This window comes from Mesoplodon densirostris, chromosome 19 (assembly GCF_025265405.1).
Source record: "Mesoplodon densirostris isolate mMesDen1 chromosome 19, mMesDen1 primary haplotype, whole genome shotgun sequence".
Classification (NCBI taxonomy): Eukaryota; Metazoa; Chordata; class Mammalia; order Artiodactyla; family Ziphiidae; genus Mesoplodon; species Mesoplodon densirostris.
Genome location: NC_082679.1, coordinates 8,839,463 through 8,864,408, shown reverse-complemented (window position 1 = coordinate 8,864,408; position 24,946 = coordinate 8,839,463). Strand labels below are relative to the sequence as shown.

The 24,946-nt window shown below is 56.0% G+C and overlaps 2 protein-coding genes across 5 annotated transcripts; one reads left to right on the top strand and one right to left on the bottom strand.

Annotated features, from left to right (window-relative positions):
- The first annotated feature begins 5,116 nt into the window (after positions 1 to 5,116).
- On the top strand, positions 5,117 to 21,921 carry NPAS1 (neuronal PAS domain protein 1). Of its 4 annotated transcripts, XM_060084579.1 has the most exons (12): positions 5,186 to 5,271; positions 6,346 to 6,528; positions 6,909 to 7,144; positions 13,854 to 13,927; positions 14,189 to 14,278; positions 16,300 to 16,474; positions 17,872 to 17,987; positions 18,186 to 18,343; positions 18,960 to 19,066; positions 19,518 to 19,665; positions 20,711 to 20,805; positions 21,342 to 21,921. In XM_060084579.1, the coding sequence occupies exons 2-12, from the start codon at positions 6,407 to 6,409 to the stop codon at positions 21,803 to 21,805; spliced, it is 1,785 nt and encodes a 594-aa protein (XP_059940562.1). In that variant the 5' UTR covers positions 5,186 to 5,271; positions 6,346 to 6,406; the 3' UTR covers positions 21,806 to 21,921. The 4 variants fall into 4 exon arrangements, with proteins under 4 accessions (XP_059940560.1, XP_059940563.1, XP_059940561.1 ...); XM_060084577.1 differs by lacking the exon at positions 6,346 to 6,528 and having other exon boundaries at positions 5,117 to 5,271; positions 6,715 to 7,144; XM_060084580.1 differs by lacking the exon at positions 6,346 to 6,528 and having other exon boundaries at positions 5,117 to 5,271; positions 6,715 to 7,144; positions 19,565 to 19,665; positions 21,342 to 21,428.
- Positions 21,922 to 22,039: 118 nt separating this feature from the next.
- Positions 22,040 to 24,370, bottom strand: TMEM160 (transmembrane protein 160). The gene is made up of 3 exons (XM_060084582.1): positions 24,123 to 24,370; positions 22,932 to 23,024; positions 22,040 to 22,387 (listed from the first exon to the last, which is right to left on the bottom strand). The coding sequence occupies exons 1-3, from the start codon at positions 24,328 to 24,330 to the stop codon at positions 22,122 to 22,124; spliced, it is 567 nt and encodes a 188-aa protein (XP_059940565.1). The 5' UTR covers positions 24,331 to 24,370; the 3' UTR covers positions 22,040 to 22,121.
- Positions 24,371 to 24,946: the final 576 nt, after the last annotated feature.

The window sequence follows — 24,946 nt, the reverse complement described above, 5'->3', positions numbered from 1 at the left end:
GCAGGCTTTTTAATTTTTTCTCCCTAGTTCCTCCGTTCTACCTCAGGGCCTTTGCACTTGCCATTCCTCTTGCCTGGAGCACTTTTCCTATAGATTCGTCTCATCTCAGGCTTCCCAGCAAATGTCACCACCCTTGAGAAGGCTTCCTGTCACCATAACTACCCTCCAGTCACTCTCTCACCTCACCCTGTTTTATTTCCTTCACAGCACTCAGTATGAGCAGAAATCATCTTTTTAATTTACTTGTTTACTTGTTTGCCCCCCATATACACACATAAGGATCTTGTCTGTTTTGTTCACTGATGTCTCCCCAGCCCCTGGCACATAATAGGTATTCATACCTTTTTTAGGATTGAGGAATTGCATTATGTTTACTTATACATTCTCGTCAGATGCATACATGGTTTAAAAATTTAGTTAAAAAGAATTCTGGGACTTCCCTGGTGATCTGGTGGTTAAGAATCCGCCTGCCAATGCAGGGGACATGGGTTTGATCCCTGGTCCGGGAAGATCCCACATGCCGCGGGGCAACTAAGCCCATGCGCCACAACTACTGAGCCTGCACTCTAGACCCCACGAGCCACAACTACTGAGCCCACGTGCCACAACTACTGAAGCTCACGTGCCTAGAGCTCGTGCTCCGCAATAAGGAAGCCACCACAGTGAGAAGCCCGTGCAACACAACGAAGAGTAGCTCCCGCTCAACACAATTAGAGAGAAAACCCACGCGCAGCAACGAAGAAGACCCAACACAGCCAAAAATAAAATTAATTAATTAATTTTTAAAAAGAGTATAGTTTTTTTGTTTTTTGGGGTTTTTTTTTTTGCAGTACGCAGGCCTCTCACTGTTGTGGCCTCTCCCGTTGCGGAGCACAGGCTCTGGACGCGCAGGCTCAGTGGCCATGGCTCACGGGCCTAGCCGCTCCGTGGCATGTGGGATCTTCCCGGACTGGGGCACAAACCTGTGTCCCCTGCATCGGCAGGCAGATTCTCAACCACTGCGCCACCAGGGAAGCCCAAGAGTATAGTTTTTAAACATAAATTTATTTATTTATGGCTGAGTTGGATCTTCTTTGCTGCGCGCGGTCTTTCTCTAGTTACGGCGAGCGGGGGCTACTCTTCATTGCCGTGTGCGGGCTTCTCATTGCAACGGCTTCTCTTGTTGCAGAGCATGGGCTCTAGGTGCACGTGGGCTTCAGTAGTTGTGGCACGCGGGCTCAGTAGTTGTGGCGCACGGGCTTAGTTGCTCCGCGGCATGTGGGATCTTCCCGGACCAAGGCTCAAACCCGTGTCCCCTGCATTGACAGGCGGATTCTTAACCACTGCGCCACCAGGGAAGTCCCTAAAAGTACACTCTCTTAATAAGGAAAAATGAGACTGTTTAAGGAGAAGTCATTGGAACCCTCCAAACACACACACACACACGCACACACACACATCCATATTTTTATTGCCTACTAAAATCCTTGTCCCTCTCCTTGATTCCCCCTGGTTACAGGGATCTCACCACCTCTCAAGGACATATACCATCCTCCCCCATCTCTTCCACCCAGGCAGCTTTGGGAGTGGTGGGGTCTCTGAGCTTTGATGGGAAACGTCTCCAAAGCTGAGGAAGGCCAAGGAGAGCTGTATGCAGCTGAGCAGCTGAGAACCCAGGCTAGGGCAGGAGGTATAGGATATGAGACCATGAAGGTCTCAACTGCCACAGTCCCAGGGTCCCTTAACAGCCCTTTCCCTACCCCTTCAGGCCCCAGATGGTAACACCAGCCCTCCTAGATTTCCCCCAAACCTTTGTCAAGAGTCCTTTTTGGGGCTTCCCTGGTGGTGCAGTGGTGTGGGGTCCGCCTGCCGATGCAGGAGACACGGGTTCGTGCCCCGGTCCGGGAGGATCCCACATGCCGCAGAGCGGCTGGGCCCGTTAGCCATGGCCACTGAGCCTGCGCGTCCGGAGCCTGTGCTCCGCAACGGGAGAGGCCACAACAGTGAGAGGCCCGTGTACCGCAAAAAAAAAAAAAAAGAGTCCTTTTTGAAATGCCCCTCGGTTCCCAGCTGGAGGGCCCCAGGTGTCTCCTCCTGGGGCCCCGCCTGATGCACACCCTGACCCAGAAGCTGTCCTATTTTTTCCCAACTGTATTACCAGAGCTGCAGAAGGGCACAGACATCACAGAGCAGCCCCACCCACTTCACTGATGGGAAGCTGAGACCCCAAATGGTGTGTGTTTTTCAGTGACTTCCTGAGTGGTGTAGAGGTAACATGATTTGCGTCTGGTTATATGAGGGCGATGTGTCTTTGTATGTACATATCACATCTAGCATATTTAATGCCTGGCTCTATTCTCAGCTTCAAATGGCTTAACTCAGCGATTCTCAGATTTTTTTGTCTCTTTACATTCTTAGGGAAAACCAAAGAGCTTTTACTTCTGTTTCATAAGCCATGTCAGAAATTAAAACTGGAAGTTTTTGGGACTTCCCTGGTGGCGCAGTGGTTAAGAATCTGCCTGTCAATGCAGGGGACATGGGTTCGAGCCCTGGTCTGGGAAGGTCCCACATGTTGCAGAGCAACTAAGCCCGTGCACCACAACTACTGAGCCTGCGCTCTAGAGCCCATGAGCCACAACTACTGAAGCCCGCGTCTAGGGCCCATGCTCTGCAACAAGAGAGGCCACTGCAATGAGAAGTACGTGCACTGCAACGAAGAGTGGCCCCTCTGCTCGCCGCAACTAGAGAAAGCCCACACGCAGCAACGAAGACCCAACACAACCAAAAATAAATAAATAAATAAATTTATAAAAATAAACCTGGAAATTCTTGAAGATGATTCAAAATTCATTTTTTTTTTTTTTTTTTTTTTTGCGGTACGCGGGCTTCTCACTGCTGTGGCCTCTCCCGTTGCGGAGCACAGGCTCCAGATGCGCAGGCTCAGCGGCCATGGCGTACGGACCCAACCGCTCCGCGGCATGTGGGATCTTCCCAGACCGGAGAACGAACCCGTGTCCCCTGCATCGGCAGGCGGACTCTCAACCACTGCGCCACCAGGGAAGCCCCAAAATTCATTTTTAAATAGCAATAATAAACACATTACAGGCTAACATAAATAACATATTTTATGAAAAATTTTAGTGAGAATAATGTCATTATTTTATACTTTTGCAAACCTCCTCAAAGTCCAGCATAACAGAAGACAGTTGGATCCTCCTGGCTGCTTCTGCATGCAATCTGCTGTGATATCACATGCCATGCAGCTTCTGGAAAACCCCACCTGGCACTCATGGGAGAATGAAGTGAAAAAGGCAGAAAATGTCTCGGTATGAAAATTTGACCTCGCGGATCCCCTGAGATGGTCTCAGGAACCAGTGCCCAGGTCACACTTTGAGAACTGCTGGCTGAACTTATTTAATGCTCACAATGATGCTAGGAGGTGGGTACTAAAATGAAATTATCCCTGATTTACAAGGGAGAAGGCCCAGAGTGGTGAAGTTACTTGTCCAAAGTCACACAGCAGTAAGAGGTAGAGCTGCAGTCTGAACCCCAGAAATTAGGCTCTTAACCTCAACAAGATCTGTGTGTGTGTGTGTGTGTGTGTGTGTGTGATCATAAACTGTATAGTATGAGTGCACTTCTCAAGGCCTGGCATGGCACCTGCCCAGGTCACACAGCCAGGAAGTAGCATCAGGAGTTAAGAGCCCGTGCTCTGAGCTTGAATCCCTTACCCTGATACCCTAACAAGTCTCTCTGGGAAGAAACAGGAAAATATTATTAGCTGACAGACCATCACCAACAGGCTATCTAGTCTCTCTATGCCTCAGTTTTGTGTGTGTGTGTGTGTTTTGTTTGTTTGTTTGTTTGTTTTGCAGTACGCGGGCCTCTCACTGTTGTGGCCTCTCCCGTTGTGGAGCACAGGCTCCGGATGCTCAGGCTCAGCGGTCATGGCTCACGGGCCCAGCCGCTCCACGGCATGTGGGATCTTCCCGGACCGGGGCACGAACCCGGGTCCCCTGCATCGGCAGGCGGACTCTCAACCACTGCACCACGAGGGAAGCCCTATGCCTCAGTTTTCCTAGTAAAATGGGCTTAGTAATAGAGCCCAGCTCAGAACCTTGCTGTGGGGAAAAAAAATTAGCAGAACATAAAAGATTAGCTCCCAAGTTGTTCAGTGTGGTTATCCAGAGCCACTTGAAGAGTGTTCCCATCAGCCAGTGCACATGAGGGTTCAGAGGTGTGTGCCTTGGTTCCTCTATCCAACCAGACAGAGGAACTCTTGCTCTCTGCCAGCCTCCACCCACCTGCCTCTCCTAAGACTCCTGTCCCACCTTCATTAGTTGCATTGTGGTCTCCCAGGAGCACTTAAGCACCTGGAAACCCCCATGCCAGGCTGCTGAAGGGGCTTGGGAGAGAGAGGTGTAGTATCTCCTACCAGAGTGGGAAAGGCCTGGCTCAGTCACCTGGGTCCCCAGTTCTCTGTGGGAGGTGCTATAACTCCTTAGTTCCCATTTATGGTCTAATGGGAAGCTCTGATATCGGGGTTCCCGTGGGAGCAGTGGTGGGTATAAGACCCCAGGATCCTGGTCTCTGAAGTTCCTCGGATACCTGTGTCCCAGTCCCTGGGAGGTCCAGTTGTCAAATCCTGCTCTTGTAAGGAGGGGGGCAGAGCTTGGGTGCAAGGTCACCTTCTTGTCCAGGGAGTCTTGCTGACACCCTTAAATTCTCTCCTGGAAAAGAGTCTCTAACACCTGGATTTGTGCCCCTGGAGGGGGCACCGACGTCTGGGTCTCCACCCCTAAAAGAGACTCAGGTGCAAGGTGCCCGCCTTATCCCGAGGGGCTGCTGAGGTGCCGGGTTCTCTTGGGGAAGATGGGATGATAGTCCCTCCCAGTGGGGTATAGAGATGGTGCCCGGACTCTGGTGTTCTTCTCTCGGGGTGGGGAAGCTGACTTCGACGTTCTCGTTCTGGTGGGGTGAGGGGACTCGGACATCAGAGCAGCCCGGGACTCCCTTGCTTGGAACCCCCTACCACGGAAAAGGCCAGAGTGGCTGGAGCTGGGCTGGACCCAAGGGCGGAGTCTGTGGGCGTGGCTCCAGCAGGCCCCGCCCCCGCCCGCCAGCGCTGTCCCCGCATCTCGAAGTCTGCGAGGCCTCGGTGGGCGCTGAGAGCCTAGCGCCACAGCCCGCGCGACTCGCCGAGCCCGGCCCGCCCCGGGGTCTATGGGGCCGCTCCTCTGCTGCGCCGCCCGGCCGGCCCCACGCCGTGCCCGGAGCCTGACCCGTGGCCAGGTAAAGAGGCTGTGGGTACTGCGGGAAGGGAACGCCTGGGGGCTGGCATGAGAGGACAGGGAACTCCTGGGTCCTGGAGGAAAAGGGGACCGGAACTCCAGTGTGCTGGGAGCTAGGGCATCGGAACGCCTGTATCCCGAGGCTGAGGGAGGGGGCGCACAGATGTTGGGTCCTGGAGAAATAGGGGGCTGGGGAATCTGGACGCCAAGGTCTAGGGCATCGGGACACTTGGTTGGGGAGGCTTGGGGACGGTGTGGATATGGGGAGCGGGGGTGGATCCTGAATGCCTAGTCCTGGAGGAATGAAGACCTAATTCAACACGTTCCTTGTTCTGGGGGATCTGGAAACTAGGACACTTGGGCCCCGAGTGTCTGGTCCATCCTCGGGGCGTCCTCGGGCTGAGGCTCTGGCCACTGCATCTGGGGTTGAGGCTCGCACGTCCGGGCCTTCAGGGAGGAAGTTGTGGTTGCGGAGATTTGGCTGCCTGGACACGTGGCATCACCCCGAGGGGCTGGGGGTGATCCTTGGGCAGAGCATAGGGTGGGGTCCCTGGTCTCTGTCCCCCCTACCTCCTTAGCCCAGCCCGGGAAATAGGCGCACGGCAGATGCAAGGAACCGGACTCCTGGGATGGGCTTCTGGGGGCGGATTCCCCGGGGCAGAGGGCTCTGGGGGCTGCAGCCGGGCGCGCCCTGGCCCCGGCGAGGCGCCCGCCCCCCGCCTGGCTTGGGCATGCTTGGCACGCAGCGCGCGGGCCGGTCGGATCCGTATGCGCGCCGCGTGCGCCTATTGGTATGCGGGAGCCGGCCCGGCGCGGGCGTGAGGCGGGCGCTCTAGCGGGCGGCGCGGGGGAGGCGGCGGCGGGGCACGTCCTCGTCCTGATCTTCTCCCAGAGCCCGGCGCGGTGAGAGCTGCAGACTGTGTAGCGGGGCCCCCAGGGAGGGGAAACTGAGGCAGCATCTAGCCGCAGCTCCTTGCTGGGACCCTGCGCCCCACGCGGACCTCGGTTTCCCTAGCAGGTGCCCCACTTGCCCCCTCGGGCGCTGAGCGCTGCCTCCCGCTCCTTCCCGCTGCAGGAGACGCGGCTCTCGAGTTCCGCAGGCTGCTCTGAGCCCGCCTGAGCGGGTCTCCGCGGAGATGGCGGCCCCCTACCCCAGCAGTGGCGGTGGAGGCGAGGTCAGGTGCGGGGGAGGTCGCGGCGGCAGCGTCCCTTGGGACTTTCTGCCGGGGTTCGTGGTCAAGACCCCGCCCGGACCCTGGTGAGCAAAGCTCCGCCCCTCGGGCTGTGGCCCCGCCCCCTTGGGCCAGAATTTCTTACCCGGAGTTGCTCAACTGTTGTTCTGTAACACCCACCCCACACACCTGGCGTTCTGTTCCTAGCCCCCTTCCTCGGAATTCCTACCCAACATTCTTCTCTTCTCTCCTCTTCCTCCTCCTTCCCTCAGAATTTACACCCCAGGTTCTGCTCCACGGCGGGGTGTAGAAGTCACACTCAGGCTCTGCCCCACCTCCGGAGTGTTGAATCAACTTTCAACATCCCGTCCCGTTCCCGGGGCCCCAAGAGGCGAGGCTCGTCCCCCAACCCCAGACCCCTGAGTCTCCGGGCCCCGCTGACGCCCCCTCCGCGCCGCCCGCCCAGCCTGCAGGCGCAGCGCAAGGAGAAGTCCCGTAACGCGGCGCGCTCGCGGCGCGGAAAGGAGAACCTGGAGTTCTTCGAGCTGGCCAAGCTACTCCCGCTGCCCGGAGCCATCTCCAGCCAGCTGGACAAGGCGTCCATAGTGCGCCTCAGCGTCACCTACCTCCGCCTGCGCCGCTTCGCCGCTCTCGGGGCGCCACCCTGGGGGTTGAGATCCGCGGGGCCTCAGGCTGGCCTAGGTGAGTGCGCATGCGCGGGGGTGGGGGGGGGGGGTCCAGGCACGCTCCCCCGGTGCAGGGCACCCGTTATCTGAGGGTGCGCGCCAGCTTTCGCCCAGCTCCTGCACCCGGAGGGAGTACAGGATTTGGAGTCAGACCTTTTGTGTGTTCCTATCAGGCGGCTTCTACTGTCCAAGCCTCAGTTTATTCATCTCTAAAACGGGCTCACCAGGTAGGGATGATTTCATGAACTCTGGCCTAATCACAGGCCTGGCCACACTGGATCATACCACCAGTTAATGCTATTATTGTTATCAGGGAAAATGAATCATTATTATCACAAAGGAGATTATCACAGCGCCATGGGCGTGACAGGGGGGACCCAGCCTGGGCCTCCTATCCACTAATGGGCAGGAAACTCCCGCACTCAGACCTGAGGGACCCCAGAGGGAACCTCTAGAGTCTGAATTCCCAGTTTGGGATGCGGGAAGGAGACAGGATAATATGGCAGGTAAGATGGCGAGCTTCAGAAAGACGGGGGTCCCTGTCCCCACTCAGCCACTCCCCACCGTTGTGACCCTGGGCAGGTCGCCTCACCTCTCTGTGTCTCACTTGTGAAATGGGAATCATGATGAAGCCCCTCCCCCACCCGCAGGGCTGAGAAGAGAAGATCTACCAGGTAATATGTATATGTGTAAAGACCCTAAACACACCTGGCACAGAGTAAACGATCAATGTCTAGCAAGCACTGTTATCAATGGTTACCTGCAGGTTTATTGAGCAGCTACTGTGTGCCTGCTACGGTTCTGAGCCCTGGAGATCCAGCAGGAAACAAACTGCATAAAAGTGCCTGCCCTGGACAGGCTGACATCCTACTGGCCAAGACACAATAACGAAATGCAATCAGTAATATGTTAAAATATAGAATATGTAAAACACAGATATATATAGATAGATAGATATCTACTTTCATTATTATTCAGACTTCATTATATAGAAGTGTTATGTTATTGTTATTACTTCTATTTTATGTTTTATTTCTTTACTCATTACGAGAGCGAATTGTCTTCATCTGAGGTCGCAGGTGACAGGGACAGGGCACCCTAGGCTACTTCCCCCCCCCAAGAAGGGTTGTCCTTAAGGTGGGGTTGGAGGGGCTCCAATTCCCCTCCTGCCCTGGTCTCAGGGGGGAGGGGGGAGAGAAAATAGCATTGATTAAACTCGCAATAAATCACCATTTAAATTTAAATAATCCGGCTTCCCAGGCGGTAATTAGGCGAATTGACTGGCGCGGAGAGAATGCGGCATTAGCGCCGCTGATTACTGTCATTACCGCGAACAACATGTGCGCCGGCGGGGGATAAACATCTTGTCTATTGTCCCCAAGCCCCGGGAAGAGAAAGGGGGAAGACGCTGAGAGAGCCTCACCGGCGTCCGGCCTTCCCCATCCGTGCTTGCTGGGATGGCTAATTCAAGACCACTGACCTCAGCAACCTCCCTGCCTGTTCGTGGGAAGGGGGAGGGGCAGGACTGTGCGCGGGGGAGGAACTGCGTGGACTCCCCCTGTACCCACAAAATTAAGAAATTCGGAGCATCTCCTGCTCTCCCTGGTCCCCAACAAGAGGCCAAGCACCTGCTTCGATAGTTCAGATGGGAAAACTGAGGACAGTGACTTAGCTGCCGTCAGAGAGCAAAGCATTGTGCCTCAAGCTCTCTGTAAAGGAGGGGGCTCCCGTGTTCTCCTCAAAAATAACAGCAGTAACATACCAGTCAGACACGGTGTTGAGTGCTGCATCCAAATTCACTTGCTAATCCTCTCAAAAATCTTCGGAGGGAGGCAATGCTATGTTCCCATTTTATAAAAGGGGAAAACTGAGACCCAGAGAGGTGAAGCTCTTTGCCCAAGGTCACACAGCTGAGAAGGGGCCCAGCTGAGATTCAGACTCAAGTGGCCTGGCTCCAGAGCCCACCTTCTCAACCACCATCCTTGGCATGCTTGTGGGTCTCCAGGGATGGGTCCTATGTTGCAGGTCTCGGCCTCTCTCTGGGCCTTACTCTACCATCTGTGAAATGGGATGACAGATGTTGAAGTCTAGCCAGGGGGCTCTAAGTCTGGGGAGGAGACAGCCTTGATCTCCTATCAGTGTTTGTCATTCATTCAACAAATGCCCAATGAATACCTTCCCTGTGCCAGGCACCGTTCTAGGTGCTGGGGACACAGCAGGGAACAGGACAAAGTCCCTGCCCTCAAAGGTGGGCCTACACACCTGACATGGTAGGTCCCTTGCCCCCCACCTCCCTGATATCACCTTTCTACCCCTCTGGCCTCTTCAACCCCCTCCCCCACATGAGCCACCTTGCTGTTCAGAGAAGCCTGTTCCCACCTCAGGACCTTTGCACTTGCTGGGCTTCCACCAGGAACTCCCTTCCCTTAGAATGTGGGCTTTTCAGTCAAGCCTTCCCTGACCACTCTATTAAAGATGACAACCCTGGGACTTCCCTGGTGGTCCAGTGGTTAAGACTTCGCCCTCCAGTGTAGGGGGTGCAGGTTCGATCCCTGGTCAGGGAGCTAAGATCCCACATGCCCAGGGCCAAAAAAACCAAAATATAAAACAGAAGCAATATTGTGGCAAATTCAATAAAGACTTTAAAAAAAGAGAGAGAGAGAATAGCACGTGGCATATAGTAGGTGCTTAAAAAAAAAAAGACAACCCCCTGCTCCCAGCATGTCCTATCTTCCTTTCCTGCCTTATTTCTTTCCATAGTACTAATCATCATCTAATACTATATATTTTTTATTTCTGTTGTTTATTGCGTTTCCCCCCTACAGCACCTTGTGTGCTGAGCCTAGAATAGTGCCTGGGGCAGAGTAAGGGGTCACTAAATATTTCTTGGGTGACTATAGAACTGCGTGAGAAGAGGAGGGGGACATCACAACTCACAGGTCAGGCACGGCCTCTCTGAGTAAGTGACCTTTGAGCTGAGACTGGAAGGAGGTGAGGGAAAAAAAGCTAGGAGAAAAGCTGGAAGGAGAGTTTTCCAGGCAGAGGGAACAGCAAGTGCAAAGGGCCTGAGGCAGGCAGCAATCAGCTTGCTAGATGCAGGCCACAGTTGTGAGGTCAGGGGCTCCAGAGAGGAGTAAGTGAGGCAGGAAGTGGTCAGCGGGTCAGGGGCCAGGTCCTGCAGGGCCTCTCAGGCCATGGTGAGGACTTTGGCTGTTACCCCGAGTGAGATGGGAGTCACAGAGGTGGTGGATGTGAGGGCAGAAGCTGGGAGCCCAGTGAGGAGGCAAGTGCAGTCGTCCAGGCGGGAGGTGGGGCAGCTAGACCAGGGTGGGGGCAGTGGGGTGAGAGGTGGTCGGATTCAGGTGATGCAGTGAGGGTCCAGCCTCAGGACTTGCAGAATATGGGTGAAGGTGTGGGAGAAAGCGAGGGTCAAGGTGGATGGTAAGGAAGCCTCCCCAAAAGATAGAGGTGCTCGAAGTAGAGCTTATTCTAAGAAGAATAGTGCAGGACTCACCTACTGTGTACCTGGCTGTGTGCCATTTGCACGCATGAACCCATTCAGCTCCAGCCCTAGACCCATTTCACAGATGCAGTTGAGGAAAGTACAGGCAGAAATGCACCCACTCCAGTCCTCAGGCCTGCTCCCAGGGAGCAAGGCACTCTGATTATGGCAGGGGGCTCCCTCTCCCAGACTTCCAAAGCTAATGAAGTCCCAGCCCTTCATTAGTTGCCCTAGCCCAGGGCAGCAAATTCCTCAGGGCAGTTGAGAATGGGAGGTGGAGGGGGACCCCTGGGAGAAGTCTTGGCTTCTCCCCTCGGCCCCTCAGCGCCCCCTCTGTGTGTGGGGGAAGTTGACAACTGGGACAGGTTTGTTCCAGCAGAGGCAGGCTCTGATAAGAAACTCAGCAAATGTTTGTTGAATGAGCGAATGATGGTTGGTCTCCGGATGTGAGGAGGGGCCAGATCTGAGAGTAGGGAAGCGCCCACAGCTGAATCTGGGACACAGGAGCTGAGGTATTTGTGGGAGAGAGGAGGGAACACAGAGAGAGGAGTCAGGGAGTTGGTGGATTTGGGTCAGGGGGAGGCCGGGGGTAATAAGACACATCAGTCAGGGATGCGGACAGAGGCCGGGGAAAGGATGGGGGAACAGCAAGTGGCTGAGCCCTCCCCCTATACACACCCCCCTCCCGACGTACCCATTAAGGCTGTTAATTGCAGCCGTTCAGTCTGACCTGGGCTGATCCTGTGAGAGGGAAAATGAAGGAATTAGCAAAAATGACAGGGGAAAATTGCGACAATTAGCAGGCGGCATTGTTCCCGCCTGTCACCCGGCTGGTTCCCGCTGCATCTCGGGGGAGGGGTCCCCATCACCCCACCCCCCAGTTATTGTTCCTGGAGTTCCAGGCGGGGGTGGAAAAAGGGTGTGAACAGCCGTGGGGATGTTGGGGGTGCTCCTGGGAGAGGAGGCGTGACCAAACATTAAGGGGCTGGGGGCGGGGCTTGGGAGCTGCGTCCTGATTGGGGGGAGGGGACGGCGTTTCGCCGCCTGGTGTTTTGATGGTCTGGAAATAACAATAGTAATCACGCTATTAATACTGATCCCAGCTCTGTTTCAGAGCACCTGCTGCATGCGGGCGCCTGGTAGGCCCTTTCAGTCCCCTAAGCCAACTGAATGCTCAACACCCCTGTGAGATCAGCTCGCTTGTCAAACCCACCTGACAGAGGAGGAAACTGAGGCACAGAGAAGTGAAGGCACTGGTCCCAGGGCACACAACCAGGGAGGAACAGTCCTGGGACTTAACACCAGAACTGGACCCTCAGCCCTGCAGGAGCCAGGTGCTTGGCGACCCTCGAGGTCACTAGCTCCCCAATCTGGGCACGGACCCCTTGCGGGGGTCGTTCTCTGCAGGGTCAGGGAGGGCATTCTGGGTGGGAACAGAGTCCAGGAACACAGGGCCTCCGCCCACGCCCAGCATGGATGTCTGGCGCCTTCTGCTCCTCACTGCGGGGGATGGGTCGGCCTGTGTCTCTGTCTCCGTCTACTTCGCCATCTCTGTCTTCCTGCCACTTTCTCTGTATCTGTCTCTGTGCATCTCTTTCCCTCTGTCCCTCCATCTCTTTATGTCTGTCTGTCTTTACCTATCTCTGTCTCAGTTTCTCTATGTCTATATATGTCTCTACCCCTCTCTCTTTTAAAAAAAAATTTTATTAGGGTAAAATTTATATAACATGAAAGTCACCATTTTACAGTGTGCAATTCGGTGGCACTTAGCACATTCACAGTGTTGTGCGACCAGCACTTCTATCTAGTTCCAAAACATTTTCATCACCCTCCAAAAACCCTGTCCCATTAGCAGTCCCTCCCCATTCCTCCTGCCCCTTCCCCCAGCCCCTGGCAACCACTGATCTGCTTTCCATCTCTGGATTTGCCTCTTCTGAACGTTTCATATAAATTGAATCCTACACTGTGTAGCCTCTGTGTTCAGCTTCTTTCACTTAGCATAATGTTTTCAAAGTTCATTCACGTCGTAGCATGGATCGGTACTCCATTTCTTTTTATGGATGAATAATCTTCCATTCTATGAATATAGCACATTTTATTTATCCATTCATCAGTTAATGGACATTTGGGTTGTTTCCACCTTTTGGCTGTTAGGAGTAATGCTGCTATGAACATTCATGTACAAGTATTTGTTAGAGCACCTGTTTTCAATTCTTTGGGGTGTATACCTAGGAGTGGAATTGCTGGGTTATATGGTAATTCTATGTTTGACTTATTGAGGAATTGCCAAACTATTTTCCAGAGTGGCACATCGTTTCACATTCTCACCAGCAATGCACGGGGGTTCCAATTTCCCCACAACCTCGCCAACACTTATTTTCTATTTTTTTAAAAAAATTCGAACCACCCTAGCGGGTGTGAAGTGATCTCTCATTGTGGTTTTGATTTGCATTTTGCTTATGACTAATGAGGTTGAACATCTTTTCATGTGTTTATCGGCCATTTGTGCATCTTCTTTGGAAGAATATCTGTTCAAACCCTTTGCGCATTTTTGAATTGCGTTGTTCATCCTTTTGTTGTTGAGTTGTAATGCCCTTATTTCTTTCTCTATTTCCTTATATCTCTCTGTCCATCTATTTGTCTGTCTTTGTCTCTCAATGTCTCTTTCTCTGTCTCTCTGTCTCTCTCCTTTCCTGTCTCCTATCTGCCTTCTTCTCACCCTTCAGGTCTGAGCTCAAACACCCCCTCCTTCAACAGGCCTTACCCCATGCTTCTTTATTTATTTATTTATTTATTTATTTATTTATTTATTTATTTATTTTAAATAAATAAATGAAATATTTTGGCTGCGTTGGGTTTTTGTTGCTGCACGTGGGCTTTCTTCAGTTGCGGCAAGCGGGGGCTAGTCTTCGTTGCGGTGCATGGGCTTCTCATTGCAGTGTCTTCTATTGTTGCAGAGCACAGGCTCTAAGGGCGCAGGCTTCAGTAGTTGTGGTACATGGGCTCAATAGTTGTGGCTCGCGGGCTCTAGAGCGCAGGCTCAGTAGTTGTGGAGCACGGGCTTATTTGCTCCGCAGCTCAAACATGTGTCCCCTGCATTGGCAGGCGGATTCTTAACGACTGCGCCACCAGGGAAACCCCCCATGCTTCTTTATTTCACACCACCTATTCGATTCTTCATAGGGCCAACAGGCCCTGGCCTCACCCCTCCCTCTTTCTCCAGCCCCAGGCCGCAGGGGCCCCGTGGCGCTGGTCTCCGAAGTCTTTGAGCAGCACCTGGGAGGACACATCCTGCAGGTGAGGCCCCTTCCCTGCCTGCTGCTCCTTGCTGCCACCTGGTGGCCATCTCGGGAGAACCGCACCCTTTTCTCCAGCATCGGTCCCTTCGGGGAGCCCCAGAACTGGGAGGCAGAATGCTCAGGCTCCCCCTCCTGCTCCCCCCAGGGCTACTGAAGCGCTTTACCCCAGAATAATCCATCCCAGGCAGAGATCCAGATTTCAGAACCTCTTACAGATGCCAGGCCCTCCTCTCCCCGACCCCGTCTCTCCCCACTCTAGTCCCTGGACGGCTTCGTGTTTGCCTTGAACCAGGAAGGGAAGTTCCTCTACATCTCAGAGACAGTCTCCATTTATCTGGGTCTCTCACAGGTAAGGGGCCCGCAGCAGCCTGCCTGGCCTGGCTCAGCTGCTATCTCCCTTGCCGGCCCTCCTCTCTCCTGGCCTCACCATCCCAGCATGAAAAAAAAAAAAAAAAAGGACTGGATCTTTGGTCCCCAAAGTATGTTCCTTGGAACCCCACATGGCACCTAACATGGCTCCTCCTCCCAGGCAGAGAAGGGTTATTAAAGTAAGAGGTCGATTTGGAGAAAGCAAAATAGCAGAAAGATAAATTTGCCTATGAGTGGTTGCCAACTGTACCGTATTTACCAAAACTTGTTTATTCTTAAGACTTTAAAAGGATTACAGCAATTCGTACTGGAAGGGTTTGGGTTTTCCAGCTTGGAAGATTTTCTGTGGCATTTTAGTTGACTAGTTTTCATTTTGCCTTTATTTCAACCCACTGTTTCTGTTCCAGCTCCTGCAGCTGGTGGCTGAAAGGTAAAAGGAGGGCAAAGAGAAGCCAAAAGCCCCCACCCCTGGAGTCGTGGCTCCTTGCAGCACCTTAGGCCTTGCCAATCCAATCAGCACAAATTGCTGTCAACTTTTATCATTTTTACAAAGATTTTGACAAATGGTAAATTTAGGAAATTCAGTGCATTGGTATTTGGCCTTCGTGAGCAGCTCTTCAGTGAGTTGTTGGAGGTTCCTGGAGGAGGAAGACCCTAAAGGGAGAATATGGACAAGAGGAAGGGAGGGAGGAAGAGTGGGGGGAAAGGCTCAAAGCTGGTGTGTGTGTGTGTGTGGGGGGGTGTTTAATGAGGGACAGAGGGAAGCATGTGACTCCAAGCCCAGGGTCAGTGGGATCCATGGGAGGTTTCTTTGCTTTTCTTTTCTTTTGCGGTACGCGGGCCTCTTATTGTTGTGGCCTCTCCCGTTGCGGAGCACAGGCTCCAGACGCGCAGGCTCAGCGGCCATGGCTCACGGGCCCAGCCGCTCCACGGCATGTGGGATCCTCCCGGACCGGGACACGAACCCGTGTCCCCTGCATCGGCAGGCGGACTCTCAACCACTGAGCCACCAGGGAAGCCCCTCTTTTCTTTTTTTTTTAATTTTTAAATTTATTTTTATTTTTGGCTGCATTGGCTTTCCGTAGCTGCGCACGGGCTTTCTCTAGTCGTGGTGAGCGGGATACTCTTCGTTGCGGTGCGCAGCCTTCTCATTGAGGTGGCTTCACTTGTTGCAGAGCACAGGCTCTAAGGGCGCAGGCTTCAGTAGTTGTGGTACATGGGCTCAGTAGTTGTGGCTCGCGGGCTCTAGAGCGGCAGGCTCAGTAGTTGTGGCGCACGGGCTTAGTTGCTCCACGGCATGTGGGATCTTCCAGGACCCGGGCTCGAACCCGTATCCCCTGCATTGGCAGGCAGATTCTTAACCACTGCTCCACCAGGGAAGTCCCATGGGAGGTTTCTGAGAGGAGGGCCATGGTCAGGGGAGTAACTTAGGGAGAGGTATGTACATGGGGACTGAAGGCCAGAAGACCAGTGAGGACGCTGGGACAGAAACACAGCGGGGAGAAGATGGGTGCGGGGACTGGGGAGGTGTGGAGATAAGGGAACTACTGTGAGAGATTTGAGGGATGAATTGAATGTAAAAGTCTGTCTAATTAAAAGGTTCTAACTCTTTAAAGAGTTTGAAAGCCATTCCACTGCTTGTGTCCTGATTTCCATCCTGTGAGTCATTTCAGGGCGCAGTTGTTTGCTGTATGGGGGTGAGTGAGTAAGCAAGAGCTGCGTATATGAAGGCTTACGACACCCCCATCCCAACCACATACACAGCTTCTTTATACTGTAGGCAGGGGCAGAAAATCCTTAATAATCTCTGGGTTTGAAGTGGGAGGGCACGGGAAGTGCCTAAGTTTTTATCCTCCTTTAAAAGGGTTTAAATATATATATATATTTTTTCTAATAAAAACACACACTGCTTGCAGGCGAGTGAGCCTGTGGCAGAACAGGCGGGCGAGTGACTGCGCGCGCACCTCACCCGCCCCCTGCATCCCCCTCCTTCGCCGGCAGGTGGAGCTGACGGGCAGCAGCCTCTTCGACTACATTCATCCGGGGGACCACTCCGAGGTGTTGGAACAACTGGGGTTGCGGGCCCCGACCCCCGGGCCCCCCACCCCGCCCTCCGTCCCCTCCTCTTCCTCCTCCTCCTCCTCGTCCTCCTCGCTTGCGGATACCCCTGAGATCGGTAATTCTCAGCATCCCCAAAGAAAGAGGCCTGAGGGTAGCTTAGGGGATGCTGGGTACAATGTCTCCTTTATACAAAAACACTCTTGTTAGAGTTTTGCAAGCAAGTTTTTGTAAAATGAATCAGAGTCTAAATTGAGGTAGCGAAACGTGGCTCCCTAAGATTGCCTGGATCCCCAAGATTTGAACTTTAGAAAGACCCCTCTGGCTGCAGAGTGGAGGTGGGTGCCTGTGGGTGACAGATGGAACCAGGCTTTGGTAAATAATAATAACAACGTGTGCTTATTGGGCATTTACACGTGCCCTGCCTTTAAGTACATAATTTTATTAAATCCTAACCACAAGCCCACAAAGCAGGAGCTATGACTATCTCCATTTTATAGAGGAGGAACCTGGGGCACCGCATAGAGAGGGTAAGTGTCCCAGGTCAGCTGTAAGTGATTGAGCTGGACTCCAGCCCAGGCTTGTCTGACTCCAGCGCCTGTGCTTCTAGTCCTTCTCTCCAGTGGAAAATTCCACTCCATTTTGGGAAGGGTGTTGGAGATTACCCTTTTAGCTCTGAGATATTGGGGGACTGAGGTTATCTTTCTCATAAATAGGCTTTTCTTATATGGGGTTTGCTTAATACCCAAACCATCTGAACTATCAGCAGTGCTTGCAAGCTTGGCGAGATGTTTGTGACACGTGTGGGTCTGTTAGGGAGCGTGATTATAGTTACACCTCAGTTTGAGGCACAGGGTCATCTGAGTGTGAGCATATTTATAAGACAATTCCACAGGGTTTATAGAATAATCTGTATTTGTGGGGCTTATTTGTTGCTATAGCCCAAGCCCCCACTCTGTGCTCAGCCCTCTGTTGGGCAGGGCTGGGGACACAGTGGTGACAAGAGCCCCAGCCCCACCCTCCCGGGGCTCACAGTCCAGTGGGGGAGACTGACCCTGTCCCCAGACAGTGATGACCCAGAGTGGGCAGGGCTGGGGTAGGAGACCCCAGAGGGGCAGCTGACCCAGCCTGGGGGGGTCAGGGAGGACTTCCTGGAGGACATGTCTGATCTGAGACCTGGAGGTTGTGGCTAGAGATGATGTCAGGAGGAGGCAGTTCTTGCCAAAGTTTTAGGCCACGGTGAGGAGGAGCTGGGCTTTCCCCCAAGGGTACTAGGGAGCCATGGCAGGTTCAGAGCAGAGGAGGGATGGGGTCAGATCCGAGCTTTAGAAAGACCAGGCTGGGTGCTGCTGGGAGGGGAGGTTGATGTAGGATGTCAGTGGGCTTGTAGAACCAGTAGGTGCGTCTGTGTGACTGTGGCCATGACCCTGTGTCTGGATAGCTCTGCAGAGGGCAGGGGTGGCCCGTGTGTGTCCTCTTCAGGACCCCATAACCTTCCTTCACTCTTCGTCCCAGAGGCCAGCCCCACCGAGGTGCCCCCCTCCTCCCGCGTCCAGGAGCGCTCCTTCTTCATCCGCATGAAATCCACCCTCACCAAGAGGGGGCTGCACGTCAAGGCCTCAGGGTACAAGGTGGGTGTGAGCTCTCCACCCCAGCCTCTGACTCCCGGGTCCCCTCCCTGGCCCGAGGAGAGCGCCTGTATTCATGCCAGCTCTGTCCACGGGCCCCAGTTCTTGGGGATGACAGAGCCAGGCCCTGTGGCCAGGTTGTGATCCTCCCGCCTCACTGGCCCCGCCTTGCCCTCCTCCGATCGCGCCTGCCACCTTTAGGTCATCCATGTGACCGGTCGCCTTCGGGCCCGCGCCCTGGGCCTTGTGGCCCTTGGCCACACGTTGCCCCCGGCCCCACTGGCTGAGCTGCCGCTGCACGGACACATGATCGTCTTCCGACTCAGCCTGGGTCTCACCATCCTTGCTTGTGAGAGCAGGTACCGGGGTTGGGGGCTGAGGTGGGAGGATGGGGGCGCACTGGAGAGGGGGGTAGGCAGGAAGTCAGAGGAGCTCGGGGTCGGGGGTGGGGGCGGGGCCCTGGGGAGCCGCGGGAGGAGGGAAAGCCTCGGAGGGCGAACTGGAAGAGGGAGTGAAGGCGGAGGCTAGGGCGGGGCCCGGGGCGGGGCCTCTGGGATGGAGGCGGGGCTGTGCTCGATTCCGAGAGACCCAGGCCCTCCCTTCTGCAGAGCTCCGCCCTTCCTTGCTCCTATTTCTCTCTGCCTCTCCGGCCTCTCATCTCTCACCCACTCTCCCTCACCACGCAGTGGGGGGAAATTAAATAGCGAAATAGTCTCCACTCACCAAGCGCCTCCGGAGTGGCCGGGCCACCCCACACCCAGGAGTGCCATCTGCTTGAATGCCCATAGCTGCCCGAGGAGGGACACTACTATTTTAAATATTCTCCCACCCATTTTACAGAGGGAAAAACTGAGACCCAGAGCACTCCAGAGCCAGGGTTTGGACCCTGAGGGATTCCAGAGCCAACCCTGCCTCTTTCTCCCCACCCCATGGTCTGGGACCCCTTCCCTCCTCTCTGTTGCCCCCTGCCCTCAGAGTCAGCGACCACATGGACCTGGGGCCCTCGGAGCTAGTGGGCCGCAGCTGCTACCAGTTTGTCCATGGACAGGATGCAACCAGGATCCGCCAAAGCCACCTGGACCGTGAGGACCCCTCACCCCAGACCTGAGCACCCCCACTGTCCCACTCCCTGGAAGTCCTTCTCCTGGGCTGACCACAGTCCCTCCTGCTGCCACCTCTGGGGGCTCCACTCAGCACAGGAAGAGCAGCAAGGAGATTCTGAGCAACGGCTCAGGATGGGGGCGTGGGGAGTAAGGGGAACCGTGGGGTCGCTCTGACCCACCCTTCAAAATCCAGGAGCCTTGATGCCGGGTTACCGCTCCGTCTTTCTGACTCGGGCTCTCTCTGCCTCCCTCTCTGTACTTTGCCTTTCTCTTCTCCACACCGTCTCACCCTTCCTGTTTCCCTGTTGCCCCCTCTCTGCCCATCTCCCTGTCCACCTCTCTCCCACTGCCTGTCTCTCTCTGCCCCTCTCACCTCATCCCGCCCCTACCACCTCCCTTCCGGTGTCTCCGGTCCCTGGGCTGGGCCCAGTGCTGGACAAGGGCCAGGTGATGACCGGTTACTACCGTTGGCTGCAGCGCGCCGGGGGCTTCGTGTGGCTGCAGTCCGTGGCCACCGTGGCCATGAGCGGGAAGAGCCCTGGAGAGCGCCATGTGCTCTGGGTCAGCTACGTGCTCAGGTGAGGGTTGCGCCCCTCTCCTCTCCCACGGGGAGCTCAGAGCTCCCTCCAGAAGATTCTGCCAGCTCTCCCCACCTTCGGGTGGGGGCTCTTCAGGGAGGGCTTCTAGAAAAGGACAGATGTAGGCAGTGGTGGCGAAAACATGAAGGGGAACAGGGTCCAGTGAGAGTAAAGGCCTGGAGGAGGAATGAGCTTGCAGGAGGCCAGGGGTGGGTGGCGGAGTGACAAGCGCTTCCAGGGAGAAAGAGGCAGATATGAAGTGGCCTCAGGCCCAGGGTGCTTCTGGGGCACTGGGGAGCCATGGCAGGCTCTTACCAGGGGAGGGCCACCACAGAGCAGAGCAGATGATGGGAAGAAGCTGGAGGAGGGAAGGACGTTCCAGGCCGAGGCCCAGCACAAGCAAAGGCTCAGGGTCACAGCCGGACCCATCCGAGGAACTACAGGGGGTGCTCTGGGCTGGAGTATAGAGTCTCGAGAGACGAAGCTTAGGATGGTGGTGGGGGCACTGGGGAGCCCTGGAAGGGTTTAGGGCTGGAGTCAGTCAAATCTGCTTCTTGGAAAGACCACTCTGGCTGCCATGTAGAGGGAGGTCTGTGGGACAAGACAGGGACTGGGAGGCCAGGGGCAGGTCCTGGGAAACGCCAGGCAGCACAGGTGGAGGAGGGGAGGCGGCCATCTGGCCATCTCTGGCTTTGCGGGGCCTGGGTCTGAGCCTCTGAGAGGAGCAGCAGGTTTGGAAGAAAGAAGCTGAGGTCAGATGAGCATGAGGTACCCGGGGGACACTTAGGTGGTGACATCCAAGCAGCCACGGGCTGCAAAGGTTTGGCCTCGGGAGACTGGGCCAAGCTGGGCTAGAAGCCAACTTGGAGTTTGGGGTCCAATGATGAGTCCTAAGTGCCTCGGGCGGGGGCGGGGGGAAGTGTCTACACTCAGAGGGGGAGGGGAAGTCTACACTCACAAGACTGGCAGGCAGGAGGGAGTCTCCCCTCACCAAAGGCTGGGTGGCCCGGGACTCAAGCTCCCAATCCCATCTGTCTTGTCCCAGTCAAGCCGAGGGGGGCCAGATACCTCTGGACGCCTTCCAGCTTCCGGCCAGCGTGGCCCATGAGGACACGTCCAGCCCGGAGCCAGCACCCACAGGTGAGCTCACCTCCCACCCCAGCCCCTGGGAGGCTCCGAGTGGCCTCTGGGACCTGTGCTGTCTGGTGCGGAAGCCACTAGCTTCACATGTGGCTATTTACAGTAAGATTAAAATTAAAATTCCATTTCCTTAGTTGTACTCGCCATGTTTGAAGAGCTTGGTGGCCATAGGTGGCCAGTGCAGATATGGAACTTCCTTCCATCCTCGAAGAAGTCCTGTTGGACAGCCTGCGTCCAGACCAGAGCCTCTGACCTCTGGGGCATGGTCACGCTTTGTGGTGGTGGCCGTCCCATGCATTGTAGGGCATTTAGCAGCATGCCTGACTTCTACCCACTAGAATCCAGGAGTATCCTCCTCCCTAGTTGTGACAACCAAAAATGCCTCCAGACTTTGCCAAGTGTCCCCTAAGGGGACCAAACCCCTCCAGCAGAGGTCCACGGGCCTTGACCACGGGGCGCCGTTCTATTCCACAGATGGGAAGGCTGAGGGCTGGGGACACGCACACGTGGGGCCCTTCAGAACCTTCCTCTTGCAGTGTCAGAGCCTCCAGTGGAAGGAAAGCAGGCCGTCCCCCCGCAGGAGGACAAGGCCCCCCAGCCCCGGGGCAAACCCATCAAAGTGGAGCCCGGCCCGGGGGAGACTGAAGACCCGGAGGACAGTGGGGATGAGAAGCCGTCTGGCCACCTGGCCCCAACGAGGCCCGAGTTCACGTCGGTCATCCGGGCTGGGGCCCTGAAGCAGGACCTGGTGGGGCCGTGGGGCCTGGCGCCTCCTGGGGACCCCCCACCTTCCCTCCTGCACACTGGCTTCCTGCCCCCCGTGGTGCGGGGCCTGTGCGCGCCTGGCACCATCCGCTACGGCCCTGCTGAGCTGGGCCTCGTGTACCCGCACCTGCAGAGGCTGGGCCCAGGCCCCCCCCTCCCCGAGGCCTTCTACCCCGCGCTGGGCCTGCCCTACCCGGGGCCCCTGGGCACCAGGGTGCAGCGGAAGGGGGACTGAGGACTGGAACAGCCCCCAACGTGGCCGGACCTGGGGGATGGGTGGGGACCAGGGCTCTCAGCCCCAGTGAATTAAACGCCTGCTCCCGCTCTGTGGCTCCTCTCTGGGGTCAAGGAGCTCCTCTCTCCTTTTCTTCCTTCTTAGGTATCTCCGCGTGCCCCCCAGCGCCTTCCGCCCCGACCCTCCTCGTTCGCTCAGCATCCCCGCAAAAGCAACCACCACTCGGAATCGGGAGCGAGGGAAGGGTCAGGTTTTAATGTCCCGGTCCTCGGGCCCCGGCAGTCCAGCGCCCGGCCGTTCCCCGCGGCCCTACGGCTCACTCCGGTGGCGGCCGGCCCGCCTCGTCCGGTCCTTCCGCCGCGGCGGTCCCGTCGTCTTCGGGCACCAGTTCCACGTCCAGCTCCAGCTGGCCCATGTAGAGGCCGACGGCACAAGCCCAGAGCAGGCCGGCGGCCAGCACGGCGCCCACGCCTGCGGCCGCGCCCCCCAAAGAGAGCTGCATGGGCCCCCGCAGCGCCGCCAGGCCCACCACATAGGAGGCGCCGCCCCACACCACACACAGGCCGCCCAGCAAGAAGAAGCCTGTGGGACAGAGTGCGGGCCGGCGTCAGGGAGGCTGATCCTGGGGACCCAGGCCGTTCACGGGACTGAGGTGGCCTTAGAAAGGGGATGGGGCACACTCAAGAGCGGGGTAGGGCTCAGGGACAGTACAGAGCCAAGGTCGGGGACAGGAGAAGGAATCGGAGGGGTGGCTAGGCTTGGAGGTGGGGGGCTGGTCTGAGAGCAAAGATAAGGCCGGAGGGGCAGGGGCAGGACCAGGCTGGGGGTGGGGCTGGGACAGGGACCCTCATCTTTGTTGAGAAGTCAGATTGGAAAGGATGAGGACCCACAGCCCTGCCCTGAGCCACCCCCTCTTGTGGGTCCAGTGCCCAGGAGGTAGGGATGGGGTGGGTGGGAGGTGGACACTCACAAGTGAAGGTGAGGCCGCTTCCGGTGGCGGAGGAATGAGGGGTTCTAGCGATGTTTACTCTGGGGGTTGACGGGAAGGGGCAGGAGTCTACCTTCCCCAGTGGGGGCGGGAGCGCCCACTCTCCCTGGTGGGGGCGACACTGGGGTCTGCACTCACCGTAGGCGGCCTCCCGACCCATATCACTCTGCATGAAGGAGATGACCCCGATGCCTGATGCCAGGAGGCCATTGCGGAACCAGGAGAGGAAGGCTGGAGGGGGTGGGGCGGGGCGGAGAAATCAGCATCAGCCCAAACCCTGCTCTGCAGCCCCCCAGCCCAAACAGTCAAACCGACGGGCGCCTCTTCATCTCACCACCCAGTCTGGCGCCAAATCCCCACCTTGTCCTGGCGGTCCGCCTACCAAACCCTATCCCCCCAAAACCCTCTCTCGTCTCCATCTCTGGGCCCCTCCCCACCCCAAACTCTGCAACACCAAAGACAGTCTGCAGAATCTGGCGGAGGATCTAAGATCAAAATTGCAGAACCTAAATCTGAGGACAGGAAGGTCCCAAGAGGTCATCTTGGTCAACGTCCTCCCCACATGTGTATCCCCAAGGGGTGCTCCCTCACTTCTTCCTCAGACCTCCCGACAAATTGTTACCCCCCCCCCACTCCCCCAGGCCTCTCTCCAGCCTCCCCCTTCAGTTTTCTGAAACCTCACTATCTGCTGCTGGGTATGCTCTTCCTTGGTGTGGCATTAACGGGGACTAGTCGGGTTACAATCCCCCCACCCCTACCCCATCCTGTACCTACAAGACCAGTCCTCTCCAATCCGGACCCCCACCGCCCACATGAGGCTCCGCCCCCTGCAGCCAGGAGCAGCACGCCCTCCAATCAGCCCAGAGATTTTCTTCTATTGGTTGTTCCCTCTTCTAATCTGCAACTTCCTCCCTCTTCTGTGGGGCTCCACGCTCCCGCTTTATGCAGAGTGGTCGCCTCTTTAATCTGAAGTGGCCCCTCCAACGAGGCCCCCTCTTGTAGGCAACTCCCCCGCCCATAGCCCTCTTTGGAAGCCTCTCCCACCCAGACAGCGCAGTTTGATAAGGCTGCCTGTCCTGGCCCGACCAACCTCTCCAATCCCTACTACACCCCATAAACCGGACCCACGGTCCCATCCACAAGCCCTTCTCCTATGCGGACAGACTGCGCTCTTGCAGCCTGCGCTTACACGGAAGCCCTTCTCCCTTCTGAGCCCGGGCCCCGTTTCCAGCAGAAATCCCACCACCATCCTCCACTCGCGCGCGCGGACAGCTCGGCTATGCGGAACCCCCTCTCCCAGCCGGGCCGACCCCAGCCACAGCCCCAGACCTGTCTCATGAGCCTTCCGGAGGAGCCAGGCGTCTGCGCGGTCCAGCTCGGACACTGGGGGCGGCGAAGCCCCAGCGCGGGGGCCGTGGCCAGGAGCAAAAGACCCCCGGGCGCCCCCGCTCCGGGGCCGCGGAGGCGGCAGCAGCGCCCCTCGGAAGCGGAGTCGGGCAAGGCGGGCAGCCCGAGCCCACCACCAGCCACCTCCCATGGTTCGCACTACGGCCGCAGCGCACCGCACCGCCCCATGGGCCGCCCGTAGGCTGAAGCGCACGTCACTCAGGCCTATCCGCTCATGTATTGGTTTCGTGTGTGCCACTCAGGTCCGGTGCGCACTGTCCATTGGTTGAAATAGCGGTAATCCCTCCTCTGTCATCTGTGCCGGTACTGTGCGTCCCACCTTGCTTCTGGGGCTGGACTTCGAATCCCAGCGTTCATTGAGCAGGGGGAAGGCCGGTCTTCAGAAGTCGGAGGCGCGATGTCTTCCGGGACTTGTAGTTTTTGTTAATAACTTTAATAGCCAAAAAACAAAACAAAACTCGTGGTGCTTAATGTAGAACCTTTGCAAAATCTCGAAGAGCCCAGAGGAGAAAGTAAAATTCAACATTAATCCCACCAATGAGCGGTTACTGCTAATACTTAGTTGTACCCCTATTCCACCTTTTTTCTAGGCGGGTGTAAAAGGTTGCCGTTTGACAAATTAATTTTTTTCATATGGTAACAGTCAATCGTGAACATTGACCGGTGGCATTTAATATTTTTCCATAGCATAATTTTTTTTAATTTTAAAATTTTTATTTATTTTGAACATGGTACAAGATGCAAGT

Coding starts and splice junctions, on each gene's coding strand:
- NPAS1 (XM_060084577.1), top strand. CDS start 5,203: ATGGGGCCGCTCCTCTGCTGCGCCGCCCGGCCGGCCCCACGCCGTGCC. Junction 19,067..19,517: donor CCGCCAAAGCCACCTGGACC/GTGAGGACCCCT, acceptor GGCTGGGCCCAG/TGCTGGACAAGGGCCAGGTG. Junction 20,806..21,341: donor CCCGGAGCCAGCACCCACAG/GTGAGCTCACCT, acceptor TTCCTCTTGCAG/TGTCAGAGCCTCCAGTGGAA.
- TMEM160 (XM_060084582.1), bottom strand. CDS start 24,330: ATGGGAGGTGGCTGGTGGTGGGCTCGGGCTGCCCGCCTTGCCCGACTC. Junction 23,025..24,122: donor CCGGAAGGCTCATGAGACAG/GTCTGGGGCTGT, acceptor CACCCCCTCCAG/CCTTCCTCTCCTGGTTCCGC. Junction 22,388..22,931: donor GGGTCGGGAGGCCGCCTACG/GTGAGTGCAGAC, acceptor TCTGTCCCACAG/GCTTCTTCTTGCTGGGCGGC.